At 41.1% G+C, this 26,993-nt stretch overlaps 1 protein-coding gene across 1 annotated transcript in view; it reads right to left on the reverse strand.

Moving 5' to 3' along the window:
- The window catches only part of LOC126109493 (uncharacterized), a 283,321-nt gene that overhangs the window by 113,562 nt on the left and 142,766 nt on the right, over window positions 1–26,993 (reverse strand). The window contains exons 4-5 of the mRNA XM_049914518.1: window positions 18,023–18,167; window positions 10,855–10,995 (exon numbers count right to left, since the gene is read on the reverse strand). Coding sequence (XP_049770475.1) covers window positions 10,855–10,995; window positions 18,023–18,167 — 286 coding nt within the window. The remainder of the gene's footprint in view (window positions 1–10,854; window positions 10,996–18,022; window positions 18,168–26,993) is intronic.

Genomic DNA, 26,993 nt, shown 5'->3' on the forward strand with positions numbered 1-26,993 from the left:
TCTCAGTGGTTGCAGACCGAGCGCCGCCACACGGCAGGTCTAGAGAGACTTCCTAGCACTCGCCCAGTTGTACAACCAACTTTGCTAGCGATGGTTCACTGACAAAATACGCTCTCATTTGCCGAGACGATAGGTTAGCATAGCCTTCAGCTACAACATTTGCTATGACCTAGCAAGGCGCCACATTCAGTTACTATTGATATTGTGAATCATGTACCATCAAGAGCGACATTCATCATTAATGGATTAAAGTTAAGTATTCCACCAGCTGCGTCTGTTTTTCTAAATTGTAATTTCCATGTCATGTTCCAGGCCACACGCCAGCCTGCGTGAGCTAAAACGTGTGCATTTTGGCCTCCTTTAGTAAAACGGTGCTGGCTCTCCTGCCAACCACAACATTGGTGACGAGGCAAAACCGCGTTTTTATCTAAACTGCCTTGATTTACTTGTGTAATGGCTTCGCCACAATCTCCAGATGTACTGTCCAAGTTTTATCGCTTACAGAATCAGCAGACACAGGCATTACAGGATGCCCTTGGACAGGTCGTCCAGGGTCAACGTGCAATGCAAAGCAATGCGGCAGCCACCACTCCACCGCTAACGCAGCCACAACACGCAGTTGCACCAATTTTCGACCTTTTGATGCTGCACTGGAAAGCTGGACGGAGTGGTCACGCCAACTTGGATTCCATCGCGCCACCTACAGAAATCAAGGTAACGAGCGGCAGCCTTTTTTGTTGTCATCAGTCGGGGTGAACACATACCGTGTGATACTCAAATTATTTCCCCGACTCGACGTAGCAACTCTGTCCTACGAAAACATTTTGTCTGCATTAGATACATATTTCAAAGAATCAGTCAATGTAGTTGCGAAATGGTATACCTTCTTTCGGACAAAACGTACGGCAGGTCAGACTAATCGGGAGTGGTTTGCAACCTTGCAAGGCCTTACTAGGGATTGTGCTTTTGAGTGTCAGTGTGGACTCCCTTATTCAGATACTATGGTACATGATGCAATTGCACAGAATGTTTCTGATGTTCGTATAAGGGAACAGATTTTGAAACTAGTCAATCCCTCCCTTCAACAAGTGATGGACATATTGGATCGGCAGGACACACTTAACTTTGCTCAGGAATCATTTGAAACTTTGCCACCCATGTGTCAGGTTAACCGGCCTGCCGGGCGAGCTGCACGGAGCAGTAAACAGCCCTCGTGCCCGGCCGCGCCGCTGCCACCAGGCTCTCAGCCACGTGTGCCGTGCCAGCAAGCAAATGCAGTGCTCAAATCCTGCCTGCGGTGCACTACTAGACAGTCGTGTGAGAATTGCCCATCACGCCAAGCTATTTGCTTTTATTATAATAAAAAGGGACATATTTAGAGTGTTTGCCAGAAAAAGCTCAGATCGGAAGCTCAAAACTATTCCAGGCCCTTTGCTTCGTGCTGGAATCGGAATCAAACTGAGGATAATCATGCTCGTGAAACTTCGCCCATGGAAATTCATGTAGTTCATTCCACTCCACTCAGTGCCACTCTCTCTAACAGTGACTGTGTTCGTCCCACAAATAGTGTTCATCGACATCGCCGGTACTCCCTTCAAGTCGCAAGTGATTTTGTACCAGTGTCAGTTCACGTTGCACGAGACAGTCGCTCTTGTCGTCAGCAGGACAATAAACTTTTTGTCAACTTGGACATTAACGGCAGAGTGATACCATTCCAGCTTGATACCGGAGCTGCAGCTTTGCTGATCAATCACGACACGTACAAACAGCTGGGCACACCTCCGTTGCATGCCGCAGATGTAAAGTTAACTAGCTATTCAGGTCAAGGGATCCCTGTGTTAGGACAGTGCAGCCTTCTTGCAACATACAAAGGGCAAACAAAACTTGTGTCATTTTACGTCCTTCGTTCTTCTTCTGCAGTGAACTTGTTTGGTTTCGATTTATTTCAGTTGTTTAACTTGTCTATAGTAAATCAGGTTCTATCAGTGAACCAGACTGTGCCTTCAGACAGTGTTTCTCGTCTATGTGAAGAATTTGCAGACATTTTTGCACCAGGCCTCAGTTGTGCTAAGAACTATAAAGCACATTTGGAACTGAAAGTGAACTTGCAACCGAAATTTTTCAGGGTGCGCAATGTTCCCCATGCATTGCGTGATGAGGTCGTAAAAACATTACACAATTTGGAATCACAAGGTGTAATTGAACATGTGCAGGCTTCTCTCTGGGCATCACCCTTAGTAATTTTGCCAAAACCTTTGGGAAAATTGAGACTTTGGGTGGACTTCAAGGCAACAGTGAATCCACAACTAGTGATTGCAACTTTTCCTTTACCCCACCCGGAAGATGTTTTTGACAAGCTGTGCCCGGGTAACTATTTTTCGAAGTTGGACCTCGCAGATGTGTACTTGCAAATACCAGTGGACGAAGAATCCAAGTGCGTTCTGGTGGTTAACACGCATCTTGGGTTGTATCAATTCAAACGACTGCTATTCGGGTGTGCATCTGCCCCTGCATTGTTTCAGCAATATCTACAAACTGTTTGTGCGTCAGTCCCTACTGCAGCAAATTATCTGGATGATATTGTGATCTCCGGAAAGACGGAAGAAGAACATTTGGCCAATCTCAGAACATTATTTCAGGTCTTGCGACAAAATGGTCTTCGCTTGCGGAATGACAAATGTGTGTTTTTTGCTCGTGATTTGCCATACCTGGGACATGTAATCAATGCCCAAGGCATACATCCCAGTCCCACGCACCTTTGTGCCATACAAGACTTGCCTTCGCCGCAAAATTTGAAGCAGCTACAGAGTGTGCTGGGAAAAATAAATTACTATAACAGATATGTGCCACATGCCTCTTCCATTTCAGCTCCGCTTCATCGCTTATGCCGTAAAGGTGTTCTGTTTGTCTGGACAATGGAATGCGAACGCGCCTTTCGCCAGTTGAAATTGGCGTTGCTTTCCAATACTTGCCTTACGCCATTCGATCCCCAGAAGCCCCTTTTGTTGATGGTGGATGCATCGGATTTCGGGATCGGTGCTCTGCTTGTGCACAAAGATGAATCGCACGATCGACCTATTGCCTTTGCGTCAAAATTGCTCTCGTCAGCGCAAAGAAACTATTCACAGATTGATAAAGAAGCATTGGCTCTCGTATTTGGTGTTACAAAGTTTCATGACTTCTTGTATGATCGTCATTTTACCATAATCACAGACCACAAACCTTTGACATCGCTTTTTCATCCGAACAAGCCTGTACCTCCACATACGGTGCAGAAATTCGTTCGCTGGTCTATTTTCCTCTCACAGTACCGCTACGATATCTTGTATTGGTCCACTGCTAAGCACGGAAATGCCGATGTGTTGTCCCGTTTGCCTGTTGCTGAGGATAGGTATTCGATTCATCTGAACTTGCTTGCATGTTCATTGATGCAGAAACCGATGACGTGGTCGAATCGTTTCCGATTGATTTTCGTCATGTAGTTACAGCCACAGCTGCCGACTCTGGCCTTGCTACCATTCTGCATTTTGTTGCTACGTAATGGCCCTTGTCAAAGTCACGAATCAGGGACCCGTTGGTTTGCTCACAAGGAGAGACTTTTTGTTCAACGTGGTGTTTTGCTGTTGCGTTCTGATAATGATCTGTCCAGGGTCGTGGTACCACGTTCGTTACAGTCCTCTCTCTTAAAGCTTCTCCACCAAGGACATTGGGGTATAGTGATAATGAAACAACTTGCTCGTCAGTACTGTACTTGGTTCGGAATTGATGCCGCGATTACAAATATGTGCTCTTCTTCCATGGTGTGTGCCGAACAACAATCAGCACCACCGCAGAAATTCTTTGCATGGCCAAAAGCCACTTCCCCTTGGCAACGCTTACACATCAATTTTGCTGGTCCATTCTGGAATGCTCGATGGTTGGTAGTGAAAGATTCATTCAGTAATTTTCTTTTTGTTGTCCGGATGTCTTCCACGACATCGTCTGCCACCATCCAAGCATTGTCTGCTATCTTTTGCATTGAAGGTCTTCCACAGACAATTGTTTCTGACAATGGCCCACAATTCATATCTGCAGAATTTCAGTCATTCTGCATGGCCAATGATATTCAACATCTGACGTCCGCACCGTTTTCGCCAGTCAAACGGTGCCGCTGAACGATTGGTCAGGACTTTCAAGTCACAGATGTTGAAGTTGAAAGAGTCGCATTCTCGGGGGGACGCGTTATTGCTCTTTCTGTCCTCATATCGCTCTCAGCCCCAAGATGGTCACTCGCCGGCTGGGTTGCTCCATGGTCGCCCTCATTGAACCTTGATGTCTTTGTTACATCCGCCGCATCAGGTTCCTGTGCAGCGGCAGACACCTGCTTTTGCTCCACGCGATGTTGTCTACTATCACCACTATCAAGGTTCATGGCGTTGGCTCGAAGGGCACATTCTTCGCTGCCTCAGACGCGCTATGTATCTGGTTTTGGGGGCCTCTGGTAAGGTGCGCCACCATCTCAACCAGCTGCGCCTCTGTTGTTGCACGGAATCTGCCGCTCGCCATCTGCTTTCAGCGACAGTGCCATCCGGTCAGTGCCCTGGGGACCCATCTACTGGCTCACCTCAGCCCCAGGTGTTACCGACGCTGCCTTCCATTTTGCCCCATAAAGACGCCCAGCCACCACTGCCGCTGCCGCCTCTTCTCCCGCCAGCGACGCCCGCAGTGGATGTGTCGCTGTAACCGCTGGGCGCCTCCCTGGGTCATGCACTGCTGATCGCTTCCTGGGACCAGTTGTCGTCCGACATGGAACTCTTGCCCGCTCCAGACCATGTGTCATCTTCGCCGTCTGGTGCCCCGGCCCGATGGAGGTCGACCCTTCGGCCCCTCCTGTCTCTCTACAGGTGCATACACCACATGTTGGCGTGCACCCTGAAGCAGGTTTTCAGGTGTTTCCTAGGTCCCCATGGTCCGAATGGCAGGGTGCGGGTGGCACAGCCTCGCCTGTTGTTAGGCTACCCACCTCGTCGCATACGTCAACATGGGGTCCTCCCCATGGTGGGCGGAAGCCTTATGCCACAACCGTATGCCGATTTGCGGGGGAGGAATGTGGTGTCACCACCAGACACCACACTTGCTAGGTGGTAGCCTTTAAATCGGCCGCGGTCCAGTAGTATACGTCAGACCCGCGTGTCACCACTATCAGTGATTGCAGACTGAGCACCGCCACACGGCAGGTCTAGAGAGACTTCCTAGCACTCGCCCAGTTGTACAACCGACTTTGCTAGCGATGGTTCACTGACGACAGTTTAGCATAGCCTTCTGCTACTACATTTGCTACGACCTAGCAAGGCGCCATATTCAGTTACTATTGATATTGTGAATAATGTACCGTCAAGAGCGACGTTCATCATTAATGGATTAAAGTTAAGTATTCCACCAGCTACGTCCGTTTTTCTAAATTCTAATTTCCTTGTCATGTTCCAGACCTCACGCCAGCCTGCGTGAGCTAAAACGTGTGCATTTCGGCCTCTTTTAGTAAAACGCTGTTGGCTCTCCTGCCAACCACAACAGAAATGTATTTCAATGCTTCAACCACAGAATCAATCAGTCAACAGTGCAGAGAAAGAAACAAACACTGGAGGTTGTGGTGAGATTTCATAAGCAATTTTATGGGAAACAGCTAGATATTAAAAAGTAAAATCTCAGTGGAATGGAAGAATCACAGTATCCTGAAATGTTCAAAATGCAACCTAATATTCACTGTTTGAAGTCAAAAATACAAGGAAACATTAATAGGGAGTACCAATAAATCTTCTAAAAATTGAGTGTAAAATTTAGATGGCTGTGAGCAGAAAGAGGAAGTCATATACAACTTTGAATTAGATTCAAAGCATCTCATTTCAAGGTCTGATGGCCTTGATGGTAGAATCACAGGCATAGAGAAGAATTTAAAAGAGGAGACTAGAGAAAATAAACAAATTTATGCTGCAGTTATATCTTTACTTACAAACAAGGATGAAGTAGAGAAAAAATTTGTATCCAATATAAATGTATATGAAATAATATAACTGTCTTGGGTTGTAATGTGGTATTGTATCCAATATAAATGTATGTGAAATAATATAACTGTCTTGGGTTGTAATGAGATAGACGTAGAACCAAAAGTACGGGAAATACAAGATGGTGAGGTTAACATATCATCATTGGAGTATCATGTGGGAAAATTTGTTCCCAAAAAATTTTTGTGGTAATTAATATAACATTTGCCCAATTTTATACAACACTGTTCAGATAATGCTGTCATGCATATTCTGGATAATTTGAAAATAAAGTCTGTGAAATGTTTCTGGACGAGCAAGCCTTATCTTGTGCAAACCAAAACTATAATCCAGATATAATCTCGCATCACCATAATTCCCCAAATCCCTCAACGTGGAAACCAACCTCCCATCCACAGAAAGAACCGCAATCCACCTCCTAAAACATGATTCTGACCTTATAACCTACTGGCCAACAAAAACTCCACCACTGTGGTTATGAGCTGCATATAATAATTGAGTCGAATTTACATTATATGATTTCATTTTTAAACTGTATTATCTGTGTTAACGAAATATCTAAACAAAGGCATGTATTGCAATGTTTCAATAGAACCACACAATGATGAAGTGCTAAAATTCAAGCTAATATTGACTGTCTGAAGTCGGAAATACACCATCTATCAGAGATGTCTACCTAAAGGTATGCCAGTGTGGCCCCATTCCAGAAATCCTGTATGATCTCTGGTCTCTCCTCAAAACCCTACATCTATCCCAGAACCTCTCCCTCCTCATCCCCGCATTCCCTGCACTCCTCCCTTGTACATGCTTCCTAAAGTACCAAAATTTGGGACACTCCATTGCAGTTGGTTACTGCATCTCCACAGAGAGAGCCTCCACACTTATGGCCCAACACCTTCAGCATAGTACCTGCAGCCTAAACTCCTATGTAAAAGACATAACCCATCCCTTCTATCCACTCTCCACAGTTCCCGTTCCTTTACAAGTTGGCACTTTGCTTGTCACTGTTAATGCCCACAGGCTTACCACGGTTGAACACTACCTGACTGACTCCAAAGTGACATCCTTCCCGGTGACCATGACCAACTACATCGTCACACACAATTACTTATCGTATGTGGCCACCTGCAGTACTATGCTGACCCATTGAAGGGTCATCTACAGGAATTCTTCCTCACCACCCAGAATGCTACATATCTCACCTAGTTCAGATTCTATGACATCTTCAAGGCCTTGACTGAGGTCTGAGAGCACCCTTTCCAAGTTTCTCTAGAAACTCACATTCCCCATTCACATCACCTGGTCCTCATCAACCCAACAAGCTAACTTCCTCGATGTAGCGCTGCACCTCAAGGATGGCAACATAATACCTCTATCCACATCAAACCTACCAACCACCAACAGTACCTCTGCTACTGATGGCTGCCACCCATTCTATACTGAGAAGTTCGTCCTGTATAGCCTAACCGGCTGTTATCATCACAGTTGGGCTCTGTCACCCTGAGAACTAGGATTTGATAGAAGGAAAGGACAAGAAGGAAAAGTAGTAGGGAAACATGGACTGGGGAGCAGGAATGAAAAAAGAAACTGCCTGGTAGAATTTGCACACAGCATAACTTAATTGTTGCTAATACTTGGTTTTAGAAGCATGAAAGAAGCTTGAATCTGACAAAGATAGTTGGAGAGATCGTAAGATATCAGATAAATTACATAATGGTAAGACAAAGATTTCAAACCAAGATTTTAAACTGTGAAACATTTCCTGTAACAAGTGTATAATCCACCCATTCTTCATTGGTTATGAACTGCAGAGTAAAAATGAAGAAATTAGGGGAGATGGGACATAGATAAATTGAAAGAACCAGAAGCAGTGGCAAGCTGAGAGGGGGAGACATGCACATCTATTCACAGATTTTTCTTTCTTTTGGGACAGGGTGTGGTGGAGTGATGCAAGTGAACCTACCCATTGATTTTATCTAATGTGAATTAGAAATGTGTGTGTGTGTGCGTGTGTGAGAAAAGGAGTGTTAGGCAACCAGTGCTACAAATTTACAAAGGGAAGCAATTCTGTACTATTAAAATTCATAAATATGGGCCTTCTGGGTAACAGTTTCATTCTTTTGAAAAAGACATCACACAGCTGGAAAGACATTAGTTCTACTTTCCTCTGATAGCATGTGTGAACAGTAATTCTGATTTATTGTAGTCCATAATAGCCATTGGCACTGAAAAACTCTTTATCCCTTCTTGTCTCTTCCAGCAAGGACTGATGACCCCAGCAGTTTGGTCCCATGGAACTTACCACAAAATTCTCTACCAGCCATCCTGTTTAATATGTTTTTACTTGGAAATAAATTGAAAATTTTCTCAGTTAGCCTATTGTCATTCATTCCATGAACATGATTGTAAAGCTTTAATCTCTTCTTCCTTATTGTGTCTGTGACTGTTTCTATACTACTGCATAAATCTGTTCTTCTCTTCATTAAGCTCCGATCTTTGTTCTTTTGTGATCCTATTTTTTATTGAGTGTTTTCCTTCCTTCCTTTCTTTTTTACATTTGCATCTAAACTCTGCAAACCTCTGTGAAGTGCATAGCAGAGGGTCCATCCCACTGCACCACTTATTGGGGCTTTTTCCCATTTCATTCACATACAGAGCTCAGAAAGAACGAATGTTTAAAAGCCTCTGTGCATGCTATATTTAATCAAACTTTGTCCTCATAATCCCTACAGGAGGAATATGTAGAGGGTTGTATAAATTCCTAGAGTCATTATTTAAATCCAGTTCTTTAAACTTTGTTTGTAGACTTTCTTGGAATAGTTTCCATCTATCTTCAAGCAACTGCAATTTCAGTTCTGTCAACATCTCTGTGACACTCACCCATGGATCAAACACTCATGCTGCCCATTCTGTATATGTCAAGTATCTCCAACTAGTCCTATTTGGCATGGGTGCCACACACTTGAGTAATATTCTAAGATGGGTCACATGAGTGATTTGTAAGCTGTCTCCTTGGCAGACTGATTGATTTCCATAGTATCCTACCAATAAACAGAAAACTACTACCTGCTTTACCCATAACTGAAGCTACATGAATGTTTTATTTTACATCCCTATGAAGTTTTCCAACAAGCATTTGTATGAGTCTACTGACTCCAACTGTTACTCTCTGATATTACATCAATACTATGTTTTTTTGTTTAGTGAAGTGCAAAGTTTTACATTTCTGAACATTTAAAGCTAGTTGCCAAGCTCTGAACCAAACTGAAATCTCATCAAGGTCTGACTGAATATTTGTACAACTTCCATTTGGGCTGCAGATAAGTCTGAGGTTACAATTAACATTGTCCACAACACGAACACCAAGGAACCCTCCACATTTCCCCCATGGTTTTCAGGAAGTCACATGAGGAAAGTGCGAGTTGGATTTCACTAATCTATGTTTTTGAAATCTGTGCTGGTTGTCATGGGACGTCATTTGTTTGAGATACTTCATTTATATTTGAGTTAAGAATAAGTTCTAAGGTTCTACAACAAATGGAAGTGAAGGATATTGCAGGGTAGTTTTGTGGATCACTTCTGCTATCTTTCTTGTAGACAAGCGTGACTTGTACTTTCTTCCAGCTACTGGGCACAAGTTTAGTCAATTCTTCTCTCTGCAAGGAATCAACAGATAAGAAATATGTGTTGAGGAATGCTTTACATATTGAACTGTCTGTTTGCCTTAGCAATTTGTACATTCACACAAGAACTTTCTATCAGGTTATCTGTGTGGTACCAACGACAACTACAGATGCATTCTTGTTGCTACTCAAGGTTTCTTTCAATTTATTTGTGGCTTTAGTTAATTCATTTTTATATACGTCATTGGCACCCTCAATTATTACAGTACTATCGATTAGAATTAGATGTTGTTGCATCTTTTATGTTGCTTGTTACTTCATCCATTGGTGCATCTGGTTTTACAGGAGAAGAAGCATTTATTCCATGTTCAATATGTAAAATTTCCACTAGACTATGTCCACAACTGTCTGAATGTATATTCACTTTGAGTTTGGTACTTTGCGATTTTAGGCCTGTTGTTTTGTCTTTCTGCACCTGTTTGTTTATATTGTTTAGAGTCATTTCTGTACATATTTCTTTGTCAAGTACACTGAATCAATCATATGTCTCGGTAGGCACTAATGTTTTTTCACATTGTTTATAATGCACAACCTTCTTTGGCTTCTCAAGCTCATGACTGATTTCATCAATAATCATGTTTGAAATACCTGTGACACTTTTCATGGCTTTTTTAAATACATGTAGGCCTAAATACTGCTCACATGTCTCCGTATCACACTGAAGAGGTGTCTACACACTTTCTTTCAGTTCGGTGGTGTACATTTCTACTACAGATTGACGGCCACTACACGTATGTAATCCACATTCACAAAATGAGTTATGAAAATTTGTAACCCCAAAGCACTCTGTGAGACACCGTTTTTGAAAAACAGGACATATCCTTCTTCCATTTTCAACGATTTCACTACGTAATACACACTTTACCTTCACTAGAAAACTAATTTTCACTGAGTGATTCATCAACACTTCTATATTTGACACCATATTTGCTCAAATGAAAGTTGTAATATTGTCCACAGCCAATCATTTATAGAAAATAAATATTTGTACAAACACATAATTTTGTATTATTTCACTTCACTTGTCCTATACTACTAGTACACCCTTCGTACAATATGTAATCAACAGGACCAAATAAAAAAAGCAAAACAAATCAAATCAAAACCGTGTAGTATATCTATAAACTTACTTCGTTCATACTCGGTGTCTCATCCCATTGTTGACCAGCATCCATTACTGGGAACCCACTGCCTGTATCATCAGGCAAAGTGCTACTCACTGGCAGATTTCCGACAGCCGAAGTCTGCTTTTTATCATCCATACTTTGTACCTTGAATAAATTGATGTCATAAAATCAGCAACCTTAGAAGTAACAAAACAATAAATATCATTACTATTACCATATTGCAAGTCTATTCACATAACCCAGTACCATTAAACATTTAAAACTATAACAAATATATGATATGCGTGTACATACACTATTGCATGAATGTTAGGCATCATCACGAAATTTGAGCATATTTATGATACCAGATATTGGAATGGTCACAAGACATGGCATAGAACAGCATCCAAACTTTTAATTCAAGAGGTATGGAAACAAAGACATATTTGGGGAAAAAACACAAAACAAGAAAATCTCCTGTAAAACAATAAAGAACTTATATGGTTCAACAGAGCATGGTAGTGATGTGACTTTTCCGTGAGATTGCCACTGACAGTTAAACATATTAAGCACCTCAACACATCAGAAAGTAACAAGAAATTGTTCAAGGCATGGAAATAGAATAATCTTGATTATAACCATCAAAGATAGTACACATGAAAAAATGCACAAGTGAGAAGACTATTTAAGGAAGATGGAAAATTATATTTTGTCAATTTTACATTCAGTTATCCAATTCATCTAACTCAGTAACAATAACAGAATGCCTCTAATAATAACTACAAGTATTATATCCCAATCTTATATTTGGTGTTGTTATAACATGTTCAAAACTAAAGAGTTTTTGCAAATGTCGATATTTGCTCTCAGCCAGTTAAAGCAAAAGTTAATAAATGCAAACTCTGCATTGCTTCTGAGAGACCTGAACAGAGAATAATAATGTAGGATGACACTTTCAATGATAATGTGAGAGAGTTTTCTGCAAACATAAAAGAAGAACATCATAGTAAGCACTTCCCATCAGAATCGACAATGGAAATAAGTGGTTTACAAAAGAACATTAGTTCCTGATTACTGCTCAGTTCAAGCCAGATTTGTCAGGGGGAAATGAAACAGTAGGCTTTAAAATATAAAAGGACAAACATGAAACTGAATGCTCACGTGGTAGGAAGTCCAGGTCAAGGATGAAAGTATCTAAGAACTAAAATAAAAACAAAAAAATGCCAGCTACTGCCTGGCTACATAGGCTACCAGACATAACAATGAAACCAAAAACCTTAGGAAGAAAAGAATGCAGAGAAGCTTATCTCACTTATGATTATATCACAGTTTTTTATCATCATTCACAAATTGATTAAGTCATTAATTAGGATTTTTGCACAACTTATCATAATTTTCAATATGGTGCTTGTACTTGTAAATGAGGTATTCACAATGTGGATGCAAAAAATGGTTGCATGAATTCTTCTAATTTACTGAGCTACAGTCCATCCTTAGTAGCAAAATCTAGCCTAGCCTTTTCTGAAATTATTATATATTTTACAAAATCACAGTATGTTCATACACCCGTCTTTAAATAGTTGGCCACCACACAAAATACTTAGTCTGCAGTCTGGAAGTAAGTACATACCAGCTGTGAATAACTTTATTGTGAGAACTCTAGTAATACAAATGTGGTTCGATAAGTTCTTAGAATGGAATAGAAAAAAAGTACTTACATCACTGAAACTTTTTTTATTTTTCAATGTAGTCTCCTTGAAGATTAATGCACTTGTTCCAGCAATGTCCCAGTGCCTTCATCCCAGCCGGCCAAAGTGGCCGCGCGGTTCTGGTGCTGCAGTCTGGAATCGCGAGACCGCTACGGTCGCAGGTTCGAATCCTGCCTCGGGCATGGATGTGTGTGATGTCCTTAGGTTAGTTAGGTTTAACTAGTTCTAAGTTCTAGGGGACTAATGACCTCAGCAGTTGAGTCTCATAGTGATCAGAGCCATTTGAACCATTTGAACCTTGATCCCATCCCAAAAATGAGTTTCCTCCAGGCCTGCAAAGTAGTTGTCAACTCTGGCTATCAAATCTTCATTTCAACTGAATCTTCATTCACCAAGAAAAATTTGCAGTTTTGGGAAGAGATGGAAGTCTGATGGAGCCATATTATGTGAATAAGGCGGGTGTGGCAACAATTCATACCTCACTTCATGTAATTTTGCCAAGGCGACAGGACATGTGTGTCGGTGCACATTATCTTGATGGAAGATGACTTTCTTCCTTGCTAAACCTGGCCTTTTTTCCCATATCTTTTGTTGCAATTTGTCCAGGAGGTTAGCAAAGTATTTTCCAGTAATTGCTTGCCCAGTGGGAAGATAATCTACATACAGAATCCCCTTCACATCCCAGAACACTGATGCCATGACCTTCCGCGCCAAAGGAATTGTCTTTGCTTTCTTTGGTGGCAGAGAATCAGCATGTTTCCACTGCTTTGACTGTTGTTTTGTCTCTGGGGTATAGTAGTGCACCCAAATTTCATCTGTGGTCACAAACTTATGCAATAAAACCTTGTTCGTTTCTCCTAAAATGGGCCAAACATTGTTCCGATATGTCCATTCTTGTGCGTTTTGATACAGCATCAAGAGTCGCAGCACCCATCTTGCAGATAATTTTTTCATTTCTAATTCTTCAGTTAAAATGTGATATATCCTTTCAGCTGACATCTGGCAAGCATGAGAAATTTCATGTGCTTTCATTCAGTGATCCTCTGCGACCATTTTGTGCACTTTTGCAATAATTTCTGGAGTAACACATCTGGGCAGACCACTACGCGGATCATCATCTGAGCTCTCCCAACCAAATTTAAATTCATCTGTCCACTTGGCAACAGTTGAATATGAATGAGCAGAGTCCCCCAATGTATTCTGGAAATCAGCATGAATGTCCTTTGCTTTCATACCTTTCTTTACGAAGTACTTATTCACTGCTCGAATCTCGATTCTTTCCGTCTTCACAAATCACTATGTGGGAACAACAACAGAGCCACGTCTCCACCACAGCTCTCTTCCAAGAGCACTTATGTGGCACATGTTTACAGACAATGAATATCATGTGAACGAATTGTTACCCTAGCGCTGACCTCTCGTGGTGATTCCGAGAACTTTCCAAATCACTCTCATAAATATGGAAAAAAGCCATGTTACTTGTGAATCTGTGTAGTATTTGTACCTGGTTTATACATTTACTAGAAGTCACTAATCTGATGAGATTAAATTTTTCTGGGGACATTCAAGTCTCAACTTTATCTTCGATAAGGATAAAAGTTGAAGTAATGAATTAAAATTTGTGCCAAGGCTGCAACTTGAATCCAGGTCTCCTACTTATTAGGCAGATATGCTAACCACTACACCACTGCATGAACCACCCCAGTCCAATGCCCTCCCTAACATTAGAAATCAATTTACAGATATTCCACCAGACTTCGATTGTCAAGCCTCCGAGGTCTTAATGGACAGTGCAGGCACGTACTGTCGCAAGTACACAAGCGGAACCAGGTGGCTTCTGCCATGAAGTGTGGTGTTCTGTGATACTGGTACAGAGATGACTATAGGCTGTCCAGAGCCTTCACACTACTTTTTATCTGAGGATCATCGGGAATTGCCATACAGAACACTTGACTACAGGATCAGTGACGAATCTTGCAAAAAGCAGTCATTGCAGGACATCCACATCAGAGGAATATGTGCAACTGATTCAGGAAATCTTCACTGGTAGTCTCAAAAAATCAATATGCTAGGCAGCCGACAAGAGTGGTCTAATGCGATACAAGATCTGATATGTGCTTAAAATGGAGCTGGAGGGGGGATCTGTAAAACAACATAATTCACGTTACTAGACAAAAATTTCCCCAGATTCCTAAGTAAAAAAAAAAAAATTGTGACATTACCACAAGGCAATGATGTGACGCAGTATGACATCCAAACAACTGAATGGTCTGCTCCTTCTTTGGAACACAATGAACTCAGATTGATACTTATTTGCACTAGAAAATCAGATTTTGCCAATTGTGTCATTGTACAACCCATAATAAAAACATGACCTTTATGCAAAATGGTGTACTGCAACATTTTGGAATCGGTATTGGTTGGTTTGCCATAGTCCTCATGAGTGGCCAGCATAGTGCCCTGCTCTAATGTCATGTGACTTCTTCTTGTGGGGAAAAGCAAAGGAGGATGTTTGTCAGACCAAACCACATACTGTGGTCAATTTGGAAGCTCACATATGGTATGTTCTTACTGATGAACCATAAGGGCTTCTTTTGAAAGTTGGTTGAGAACATTCCCAAATGATTGAGGAAACTGATGGCATACGCTGGCATCTATGAGGAATTTGAACCATAAAAAGAGTTTCTACAGTTTTGCTGAACACAACAAATCTTGTGTCAATAAAATGACCAATTACTTTAATAGGTTCCACAACAAAGCATTGTCTCAAAATTTGGTAGAAAATCCGAAGAAATTCTGGTCGTATGTAAAGTACACAAGCGGCAAGACGCAGTCAATACCTTAGCTGCGCAGTGCCGATGGTACTGTTACCGACGATTGTGCCACTAAAGCGGAGATATTGAACGCAGTTTTCCGAAATTCCTTCACCAGGGAAGACGAATGGAATATTCCAGAATTTGAAACATGAACAGCTGCTAGCATGAGTTTCTTAGAAGTAGATACCTTAGGGGTTGTGAAACAACTCAAATTGCTTGATACGGGCAAGTCTTCAGGTCCAGATTGTATACCGATTAGGTTCCTTTCAGATTACGCTGATACAATAGCTCCCTACTTAGCAATCATATACAACGGCTCGCTCACTGATAGATCTGTACCTACAGATTGGAAAATTGCGCAGGTCGCACCAGTGTTTAAGAAGGGTAGTAGGAGTAATCCATCGAGCTACAGACCTATATCATTGACGTCGGTTTGGAGCATATACTGTATTCAAACATAATGAATCACCTCGAGGGGAACAATCTATTGATACGTAATCAGCATGGTTTCAGGAAACATCGTTCTTGTGCAACGCAGCTAGCTCTTTATTTGCACGAAGTAATGGCCGCTATCGACAGGGGATCTCAAGTTGATTCCGTATTTCTAGATTTCTGGAAAGCTTTTGACACCGTTCCTCACAAGCGACTTCTAATCAAGGTGCGGGCCTATGGGGTATCGTCTCAGTTGTGCGACTGGATTCGTGATTTCCTGTCAGGAAGGTCGCAGTTCATAGTAATAGACGGCAAATCATCGAGTAAAACTGAAGTAATATCAGGTGTTCCCCAGGGAAGCGTCCTGGGACCTCTGCTGTTCCTGATCTATATAAATGTCATGGGTGACAATCTGAGCAGTTCTCTTAGGTTGTTTGCAGATGATGCTGTAATTTACCGTCTAGTAAGGTCATCCGAAGACCAGTATCAGTTGCAAAGCGCTTTAGAAAAGATTGCTGTATGGTGTGGCAGGTGGCAGTTGACGCTAAATAACGAAAAGTGTGAGGTGATCCACATGAGTTCCAAAAGAAATCCATTGGAATTCGATTACTCGATAAATAGTACAGTTCTCAAGGCTGTCAATTCAACTACGTACCTGGGTGTAAAAGTTACGAACAACTTCAGTTGCAAAGACCACATAGATAATATTGTGGGGAAGGTGAACCAAAGGTTGTGTTTCATTGGCAGGACACTCAGAAGATGCAACAAGTCCACTAAAGAGACAGCTTACACTACACTCGTTCGTCCTCTGTTAGAATATTGTTGCGCGGTGTGGGATCCTTACCAGGTGGGATTGACCGAGGACATCGAAAGGGTGCAAAAAAAGGCAGCTCGTTTTGTATTAGCACATAATAGGGGAGAGAGTGTGGCAGATATGATATGCGAGTTGGGATGGAAGTCATTAAAGCAAAGGCGTTTTTCGTCGCGGCGAGATCTATTTACGAAATTTCAGTCACCAACTTTCTCTTCCAAATGCGAAACTATTTTGTTGAGCCCAACCTACATAGGTAGGAATGATCATCAAAATAAAATAAGAGAAATCAGAGCTCAAACAGAAAGGTTTAGATGTTCGTTTTTCCCGCGCGCTGTTCGGGAGTGGAATGGTAGGGAGATAGTATGATTGTGGTTCTATGAACCCTCTGCCAAGCACTTAAATGTGAATTGCAGAGTAATCATGTAGATGTAGATGTAGATGGGACATGTTTGAAATTTTCATGAGACACTTATTTTCTTCCCACCATGTACGTGTTGACTTCATTAATGCACGTTGTATTGCTAGAACTCATGATATTTCATACACAGCTTACTGTCTCGTGCTTAACAAATCTAGCCTATTTTTGGCACTAGCAGATCATTTCTGTTTGTTTGAAATAGTTCAACATGAATCACTGTAATATTAAGATATTTGTTGTGAGCCTGTTTTGGTCTGTTCAAATACCAACTAAGTTGTGTCTGGTGTGCTCCAGTCTGAGCCCTTGTTTAATATGTGTGAGACAGCAATTAACATCACAGCTTTTGAACAGTCTGTAAAGTTAATGGAAGGTACCAGCACACAGAATACAGAAACGTGTGGGACTTCAATTTTTTTGTGGCTCGTTCTCTATCCAGTTTTATTTCTAGGTGCAGTTTGTCAGTGTGACCCTCTGTTTCTGTTATTAACATAATACTACACTTGTGCCACAAAATTTTTATTTCCTTTGTAGAATTTTGGGGTACATATAACCAAATGACTTAGTAAGGTTATAGAATATTTCTACAGGATTGTTTTTACTGTTTAACTCTGGCGGGACTTCTTTCATGAGGTTATAAACGGGTTTCTGTGCAGAGCATCCTTTATGAAAGCCAAATCGACAGGAAGATAACAAATTTTCCCTTTTCTATCTTCACTTTTAAATAAATGGCAGTTGGTATTGTGAATAAGGTCTACCAGAGTAAATCTAATGCATATCTAAATGAAGCCACTTGTTACTTTTCTGATTTAAGTTATTAGCTTAGCTAGCTTACTGGCTTACCTTCTTAAAGTAATGCACAGCTCCTTAGTGCAGATTAATCAAACTGATTAACTAGTTGTGATCTATCAGAAAAAAGGCACGGACTATATCACAATTACAAGTCGGATTAATGGAACAGAAAATAAATAAAATCAGAATGTTATTAACACACGTAGTATACCTTCAATCCAGCCCCGTTTATTACATCATTCAGCAGCCTTGGAATGACATCCCAAAGCACAAAAGGATTGTAGGGTGCCTCTGTTTGTCCAGATTCTTGTGACCAGGTTATATCTTCTTGTTGTTTATTGGTAGTTTTTGTGTTCCTGGTGGGTAAAATCAGAAATAGTTTAATTTTAATGCAATATATTCTTAGTACAGTTACAACATTATGAGAAGGAAAGTTGCCACTCACCATACAATGAAGATGCTGAGTCATAGACAGGCACAACAAAAAGACTCTCACAATTATAGCTTTCAGCCATTAAAGCCTTCTTCAACAATAGACACATGTACGCGCGCACGCGCGCGCACACACACACACACACATGTGTACAGTCTCTGGCAACTGAAACCACACTGCGAGCAGCAGCACCAGTGCATGATGAGAGTGATGACTGGGTGGGGGTAAGTAGGAGGCTGGGGCAGGAAGAGGGAGGGATAGTATGGGGAGTGTGATGGATAGTGAAGTGCTGCAGGTTAGACGGAGGCTGGAGAGAGGTGGGGGGGGGGGAGGGGGAGCAGGAACTGGCGTAAAAGGAGAGAAATAAAAAGAATGGGTGTGGTGGTGGAATGATGGCTGCGTAGTGCTGGAATGGGAACAGAGAAGGAGCTGGATGGGTGAGGACAGTGACTAACAAAGGTTGAGGCCAGGAGGGTTACAGGACCATAGGATGTGTTGCAGGGAAAGTTACCACTTGTGCAATTCAGTAAAGCTGGTGTTGGTGGAAAGGATCCATATGGAACAGGCTGTGAAGCAGTTATTGAAATGAAGGATGTCATATTTGGCAGCATGTTCAGCAATAGGGTGGTCCGCTTGTTTCTTAGTCACAGTTTGTCGGTGGCCATTCATGCAGACAGACAGCTTGTTGGTTGTCATGCCCACATAGAATGCAGCACAGTGATTGCAGCTTAACTTGTAGACCACATGATTGGTTTCACAGGTAGCCCTGCCTTTGATGGGATAGGTGATGTTAGTGACAAGACTGGAGTAGGTATTGGTGGGAGGATGTATGGGACAGTCTTGCATCTCAGTCTAATACAGGGGTATGAGCCACGAGATAAGGGAATGGGAGGATGGATGAGTATATTGAGTAGGTTCGGTGGATAGCAGAATACCACTGTGGGAGGGGTGGGAAGGATAGTGGTCAGGACATTTCTCATGTCAGGGCACAAAAAGGGGTAATCAAAACCCGGGCAGAGAATGTAATTCAGTTGCTCCAGTCTTGGGCGGTACTGAGTTACAAGGGGAATACTCCTCTGTAGCTGGACAGTGGGACCTCGGAAGGTGGTGGGGTACTGGAAAGATAAGGCATGGGGGATTTGTTTTGTACAAGGTAGGGAGGATAGTACAGTTAGTGGCAGGATATAAAGGACATTTAATATGTTAGGCATGACTATCAGAGTCCTTTTACTCCATTGAAGAATATTTAAATCTATGAAGTGTATTATGTAAATATTTATATGTATGAAGTGCATTATTTGTAACTGCATAGAAATTACTTTCACCTGTATACATATAATACAACTTGCCCATTTCTTATGCATAAATTGTTTTTGTAGACAACAGGACCAATAAAAATACTACACAACATAATCAATGACATTAAAACAGTATCCAGGATACTCTCTACCAGTGAACCCCTGATTCTTTAAAGAATTGAGCTCCCATGTATAAAACAGCTGCAGACATCTGACTGGTTTACAAATGACTTCATGTGTTTAATATTTGCCTTTAAGCATGTAAGCAAGGAAAAAAGTTTAAGAAATGTTTGAAATATTGCTTAACCTCATCAGTCTATAAGTGCACATATGTGCACCTTTGTTCATAAGCTTGTGTCGCTGTTTGTTCGCATTTTGTGTGCTGAGACTGCGAGGTCATGGTTGTGTACCTTTGTGCTTTCAAATGATGCCATTTCAAGCGCTCTTGTAGCAGTACTTCGTGAGCTACACACATCAGAAGTTTGTTGTGAAAGAAGATGGCGGCCCGACAGTGTCGTAATGACAGTAAGTAAATAATAAATAGAGCTATACGTATTTATCTTCGTTGTAGTGAGTGATCAGTGAAGTTGAAAGACTGGAGAATTATCTGAAATGCAGCAAATGTGTGTTATTTCAATTTTCCTGTGCAGTAAATGACGATGTTTTCATGGTACACGTCTGTGTACCTTGGTTCTTGGTGTGTACTTTTAGGATGGATCTCTACTTCATAATGTACTGGTTTTTTTTTTTTTTTCAGCTCATGTGCTAACTGATGAAGAGATATCACGCATACTGAATGAAAGTGATGCAGAATGTTCACATTCTGACTCTGAGGATGACTTATTTGCTGAAATGAATCAACAGCCTACGATTTCTGTCTCTGAATGTGATGCAGTCTCAAAACATTGAAGATGTAACGAATGGTGGTGTTAAAAATCCACAAGAGGTTTGAGATGGAGAGCTATTTGGTTAGTATCGCTATTCATTTTGAAGAACAGTAAAGTGTCACACCAAATTTTCTTAAAAATGTTGGTTTGGTGCCAACCCATAATTTGTTCATTTCCATTTCAGCATGCCTGAGATGGACCCATCTCTGGAGAACAAACGGGAAAGTGATTCCAGTGGACCTAAAGGAGTACTGGAATCTTTCATGGAATACTTTCCAGCTGAATTTTGGGAGCTTGTGGTGTATCAGACAAACCTGAAATCTGTTCAGACTAGTTCACTTAGTTTGAAAACAACAGCATCAGAAATTTTGCATTGTTGGGATTGAAATTATCACGGGGACTTTCAAGATACCACAAGCAAAAATGTATTGGTCCAGGCTTCTCCGATTTTCTCTCATTACTGAGGCAATGCCCAGGGATAGATATTACAAACTTAGAAGTAATCTGCATTTTGTTGATAACCTAAGTGCTCAGGATCCTAATAATAAACTGTGGAAAATTCAGCCACTTGTTGCAGTGAGAAAACAATGCATAACATTGCCCAGAAATTCACATTTGAGTATTGATGAACAAATGATTCCTTTTTCTGGGAGATGTGGTTTCACTCAGTATGTTCCTTCTAAGCCTAATCCACTGGGGTTAAAAAATTTTGTTCTTGCTGCTTATGACGGACTGTCCTAAATTTCTGTATTTATGTTGGGAATGGTACTGTACCAGAAGATGATCTGAAGACCCTGAGTTTGGGAGAAGCAGTGTCAAACTATTGTCAGTAACTGTCCCTCAAGATGGCTCTCATGTAATTTACACAGATAGATTCTTTACAAGTGTTACATGTGCAGAAATGTTGTTGGAGAAGAACATTTTCCTGACAGGAACAGTTATGAGAAATAGAATTGGTTCAGCTGCTTCAAAACTGATCGATGATAAGTGCCTAAAAAGAGGTGAATGGAATGAGATTGTAAGGGCAGATGGCAAACTCTGTGTTGTCAAATGGAAAGACAATAAATGTGTGACATTACTTTCCTCTTGAGCTGGTAGAAATCCTGTGGGCACATGTAAAAGATGGTCCAAAAAAGATGAGCAGAAGATTGATGTCCCCCGGCCAGCTGTAGTACAAGCATACAATCAAATGATGGAAGGTATAGATTTGTGTGACAGGTTACTGGCTTATTACTGAAGTTATATTCGATGTGGTGGTTGTGAACTGTTGGTTGATGTACAGAAGAGCTTGTGTGATTGCAGATTTGAATAAAAAGGTTATAAAGTCTCAGGAACTGTGTAATATCAGTAAGCAGCCACTGATAAAGAAAGTTCCACAGATGAGGAACAGTTTACACCAATACCAAAATACAGGAAAGTTGTAAGTCAACCAGTTTGTGAATTAAGGTATGATCAAGTAGGGCATTTTCCTGTACTTTGTGATGAGAAGTTTGCATCAAATTTCAGACTCAAAGGTAGCAAATCAAGGACAAGAGTTAAATGCACCAAATGTCAAATGTATTTGTGTGTGATGAAAAACAATTGTTTCTTGACATATCATTCAAAACCATCTGGAAGTAATATAAAGTTGTGAAATATGTATTGTAAAATTTGCTTATTGTAAATAAAATATGCAGACTGTACAAATACAACATACTGTAATTAATCTTACCTTGAAATACAGTAGGTTCCCATAAGAAAATTTAAGAAATATGTCTATAATTGAAACCCAAGGTACACAAATGTGTACCATCAGTTTTTAAAAAATTAACATTTTCTAAATTGCAAAACACAACAATCTGGTGCCTATGCAACCAAATAAACAGAAAATTACTGCCATTTTCAAAATTTTTAATTGAACTTGGCACTGGGTCTGAAGAGGTTAAAGTTTGTTGGAAGTCGCTAAATGCTCTCATTATGAAACAGCACTCCATTTAAAGTAAACTCTGGCTTTTCAAGTGTATCACTGTTTATGACATCATATCTCTTGAACTGTGTGCCATACAATGATATAATATTTCAGGTACATTCAGTGATATATGTAGATACTGTATGTAAGGTATGTTGCAAATAGACTTAGCAGTAGAGAAGTAATAAATTAAAACATCATGCCTGATGCTGAAGTTCGACTGTATGAACAGCATAAATGAAGTAAATGATACACTTATTTCCTTTCATCATTTTCTGGGGAGTTTCACTGAAAAAGAGTATTGCAAAGCTTCAAAATTATATGTAAAATTTGTTGGAAGTTGCCAAGAGCTCGCATTCCCAAATACTGAAAGAATGAAGTCCCGCACATTTGTATGTCATCAGTTATGCTGCCTCAGGACAAACTCGCAGTTTCTAACTATAACACTTATCTTCCTGTGTTAAATTTTAAACATATATCTTAGTGAGTAGATTATGAGAGTATTTTAAATTTTTGAATTCGATCAATAATCATGAGAAATACTGAAAATAGAATTATTTTTGCCACTGGAAACCATTAAATAGGCAACCTGCAACTGTCCCTGGGTTCCGGGTTGCAGGATGGTAGCTCAGTAATATAGATTGACAGCATCTGACACTGTCATCAGATAAAGTATTAACTACATCAGTTTTATAACAAAATAACTGAAGAATGTTGAGCCTAAAACAAATTATCAATGATTTTCTCATATTGCACTTCATCCTTTAATTCTTGCAGGAAGTTTCACTTTGGCAAATAACACAAAGGTCCCCGCCAACACCTCTAAGACCCCTCTGGCAGTACTACCTGACAGAAAATCACCAGTAAAGTCTCGACTAACTATAATTTTTCGATTATATGAATTCATGATGTCTATTTTTTTGGACATGCCCGAAAGAACAGACACCATGCGGAATCCATAGGTGTGATACATATTATATAAACTGATAGTGGAGTGGGGAGGGGGATAGGAAAGGAAAGAAACTATTGATGTCAGCTGCATTGGGACTTTATGCAGAGTCAGTGGTGGAGTGAAAATGTGTGCCAGACCAGGGTTCAAATCCACTATTTCCCACTTACCAGGCAGATGTGTTAACCTCTTCGCCACCTGGATATGGTGTTTGCCGCAGTTTTGCGGCCTATTTTTTCACGCCTTCTGGCCAAAACACATCCCCACCTAGCACCACCTATCCCCAGTACCCAGCCATGTCCTCCATGCTCACCTTTTGAGATTCCCTCGGCAGGTTGAATCTATCTGTGCATCCACACTGAAGGTAGTGGACTCATTGCCCATCAAGACAAATCAGTTGTATGAATGCATGGTGTCTGTTCTTTTGGACATGTCCGAAAGAACAGACAGTACGTGGAATCTGCAGTTGTAAATCATATTATGTTCATTGAAAGTGGAGGGGGTGGGGGTCAAAGGAAAGGAAAGGAAAGGAAAGGAAAGGAAAGGACTGCATCGGAACTTTCTGCGGAATCAGAAAAGATGAATGAAAATGTGTGCTGGACTGGGATTTGGCTCTGGGATCTCCTGCTTCCTAGTCAGTTGCATTAACCTCTGTGCCACCCAGACACAGAGTTTATCACAACTACATGGACTATCTCAGCATGCCCTTTCCACCCCTTTTACCTTCAATTTACATAATATGTAACACAGCTGCATATTCTGCACAGTGTCTTTTCTTTTGGACGTATCTGAAAGAACAGATACCATGCATTCATATAATCGATTTGTCTCAATAGGCAATAAATCCAACACCTTCAGTGTGGATGTACAGATATGAGTATAATGACTTTTCTGGAGACTAGAAATCTACTCTGTAGGAATCAGCATGGGTTTCGAAAAAGACGGTCATGTGAAACCCAGCTCGCGCTATTCGTCCACGAGACTCAGAGGGCCATAGACACGGGTTCACAGGTAGATGCCGTGTTTCTTGACTTCCGCAAGGCGTTCGATACAGTTCCCCACAGTTGTTTAACGAACAAAGTAAGAGCATATGGACTATCAGACCAATTGTGTGATTGGATTGAGGAGTTCCTAGATAACAGGACGCAGCATGTCATTCTCAATGGAGAGAAGTCTTCCGAAGTAAGAGTGATTTCAGGTGTGCCGCAGGGGAGTGTCGTAGGACCGTTGCTGTTCACAATATACATAAATGACCTGGTGGATGACATCGGAAGTTCACTGAGGCTTTTTGCAGATGATGCTGTGGTGTATCAAGAGGTTGTAACAATGGAGAATTGTATTGAAATGCAGGAGGATCTGCAGCGAATTGACGCATGGTGCAGGGAATGGCAATTGAATCTCAATGTAGACAAGTGTAATGTGCTGCGAATACACAGAAAGATAGATCCTTTATCATTTAGCTACAAAATAGCAGGTCAGCAACTGGAAGCAGTTAATACCATAAATTATCTGGGAGTACGCATTATGAGTGATTTAAAATGGAATGATCATATAATGTTGATCGTCGGTAAAGCAGATGCCAGACTGAGATTCATTGGAAGAATCCTAAGGAAATGCAATCTGAAAACAAAGGAAGTAGGTTACAGTACACTTGTTCACCCTCTGCTTGAATACTGCTCAACAGTGTGGGGTCCGTACCAGATAGGGTTGATAGAAGATATAGATAAGATCCAACGGAGAGCAGCACGCTTCGTTACAGGATCATTTAGTAATTGCGAAAGCGTTACGGAGATGATAGATAAACTCCAGTGGAAGACTCTGCAAGAGAGACGCTCAGTAGCTCGGTACGGGCTTTTGTCAAAGTTTCGAGAACATACCTTCACCGAGGAGTCAAGCAGTATATTGCTCCCTCCTACGTATATCTCACAAAGAGACCATGAGGATAAAATCAGAGAGATTAGAGCCCACACAGAGGCATACCGACAATCCTTCTTTCCACGAACAATAAGAGACTAGAATAGAAGGGAGAACGGATAGAGGTACTCAAGGTACCCTCCGCCACACACCGTCAGGTGGCTTGCGGAGTATGGATGTAGATGTAGATACGTTCAACCTCCTGCGGTAATCTCAAAAGTAGTGAGCATGGAGCACATGGACAAGAACTGCGAGTAAGTGCACTAGGTGGAAATGTGGCTCAGCCGGGAGACATACTGAGATAGGCCATGCAACTTTGATAAACACTCTGTCCAGGTGGGGTAGTGGATAATGCAACTGCTAGTAAGTGGAAGATCCTGGGTTCGAAACCCAGTCTGGTACACATTTTCACAAAGCACCACTGTCTTCACATAAAGTCCCGAGGCAGCTGACATTGATAGTTCCTTTCCTTTCCTTTCTCCTCCATCCACCTTCAATTTACATAAAATGATTTTTCAGTTACACTTGCAGAACCTTATTAAAATTTTTTGTAACTGAGCGACCAAGCTTAAAGGTACTTCCTGTCAGTGTTCTGTAGTCTGTTAGTAGTACAAGCTTGTGTGTTTCCTGATCCACTGCTGTGGTACAGTATTCATAAAGCTTTCCAATACAGAATTCCTTAACCTAAAGGGCCTCCACTTTTTATACTTATAGCAACCTCCTTTGCTTCTTATTGGTTTTACTGTAGTACTATATTATCTTGTATCCATTAACATTAACCTGCTCAATTTCAGTGATTTCCATATGATGTTTTGATATGTACAACTAGTGTAATTAAATTCCATCTCTCCTGTCATTTCCATGAATCTATGTGAGAATGTCATCCTTTTTATTTTTGAAGCTTCCAATATTTTGATGCAAAACATCAAATACATTTTGTTTAACATCCTTGGCTTTTTCCAAACTGCAGTATTCACTGTACTAGTAGTTGCTTCAACTGTAACTACATTTATTCTCAGACTTTCTTTTGGACAAATTTGCCCTGATAAAATCCTAGTGAACACAGTGGAAATCACTGGGCTATAATGGATACTGCTCTGCTCAGAACTGGCAGTTAGCCATGCAAGTAGCCTCTTACCAGAATGTACTATGTCAGCACTATCTGAGGGGAAATAAAGTCTCCACACACAAAGGATCTTATTACGGGTCTTACTATTACCCTCTATAGTTAAAGAAGTTTCAAACCTATCCTTTTGGTGTCCTATAAACGGCCACAAACTGTGGAACTTGCTGTTGGTGGGGTGGCTTTTGTGCCTCAGTGATACAGATAGTTGTATCATAGGTACAACCACAACAGAGAAGTATCTGTTCGAAGGGCAGACAAATGTGTGGTTCCTGAAGAGGGTAGCAACCTTTACAGTAGTTGCAGGGGCAACAGTCTGGATGACTGGCTGATCTGGCATTGTAACATCAACCAAAATTGTTGTGCTGGTACTGTGAACAGGTGAAAGCAAAGGGGAACACAGCCATAATTTTTCCTGAGAACATGTAGCTCTGCTGTAGGGCATGGAGAGCTGCATCAAGCCAATCTTCAGACCTAAGACCACAACCACATCATCAACAACAAGAACAACAACAAACTGCCAGAATCACTATATAATATATTTTCAGGTCTGCTGTATTGCTTTACTAGATGCACTCCTTCAACAAAGGAAATAGCTTACAATATGTTAGTTCATCCAGTCTTGGAGTA

Source organism: Schistocerca cancellata, chromosome 12 (assembly GCF_023864275.1).
Source record: "Schistocerca cancellata isolate TAMUIC-IGC-003103 chromosome 12, iqSchCanc2.1, whole genome shotgun sequence".
NCBI lineage: Eukaryota > Metazoa > Arthropoda > Insecta > Orthoptera > Acrididae > Schistocerca > Schistocerca cancellata.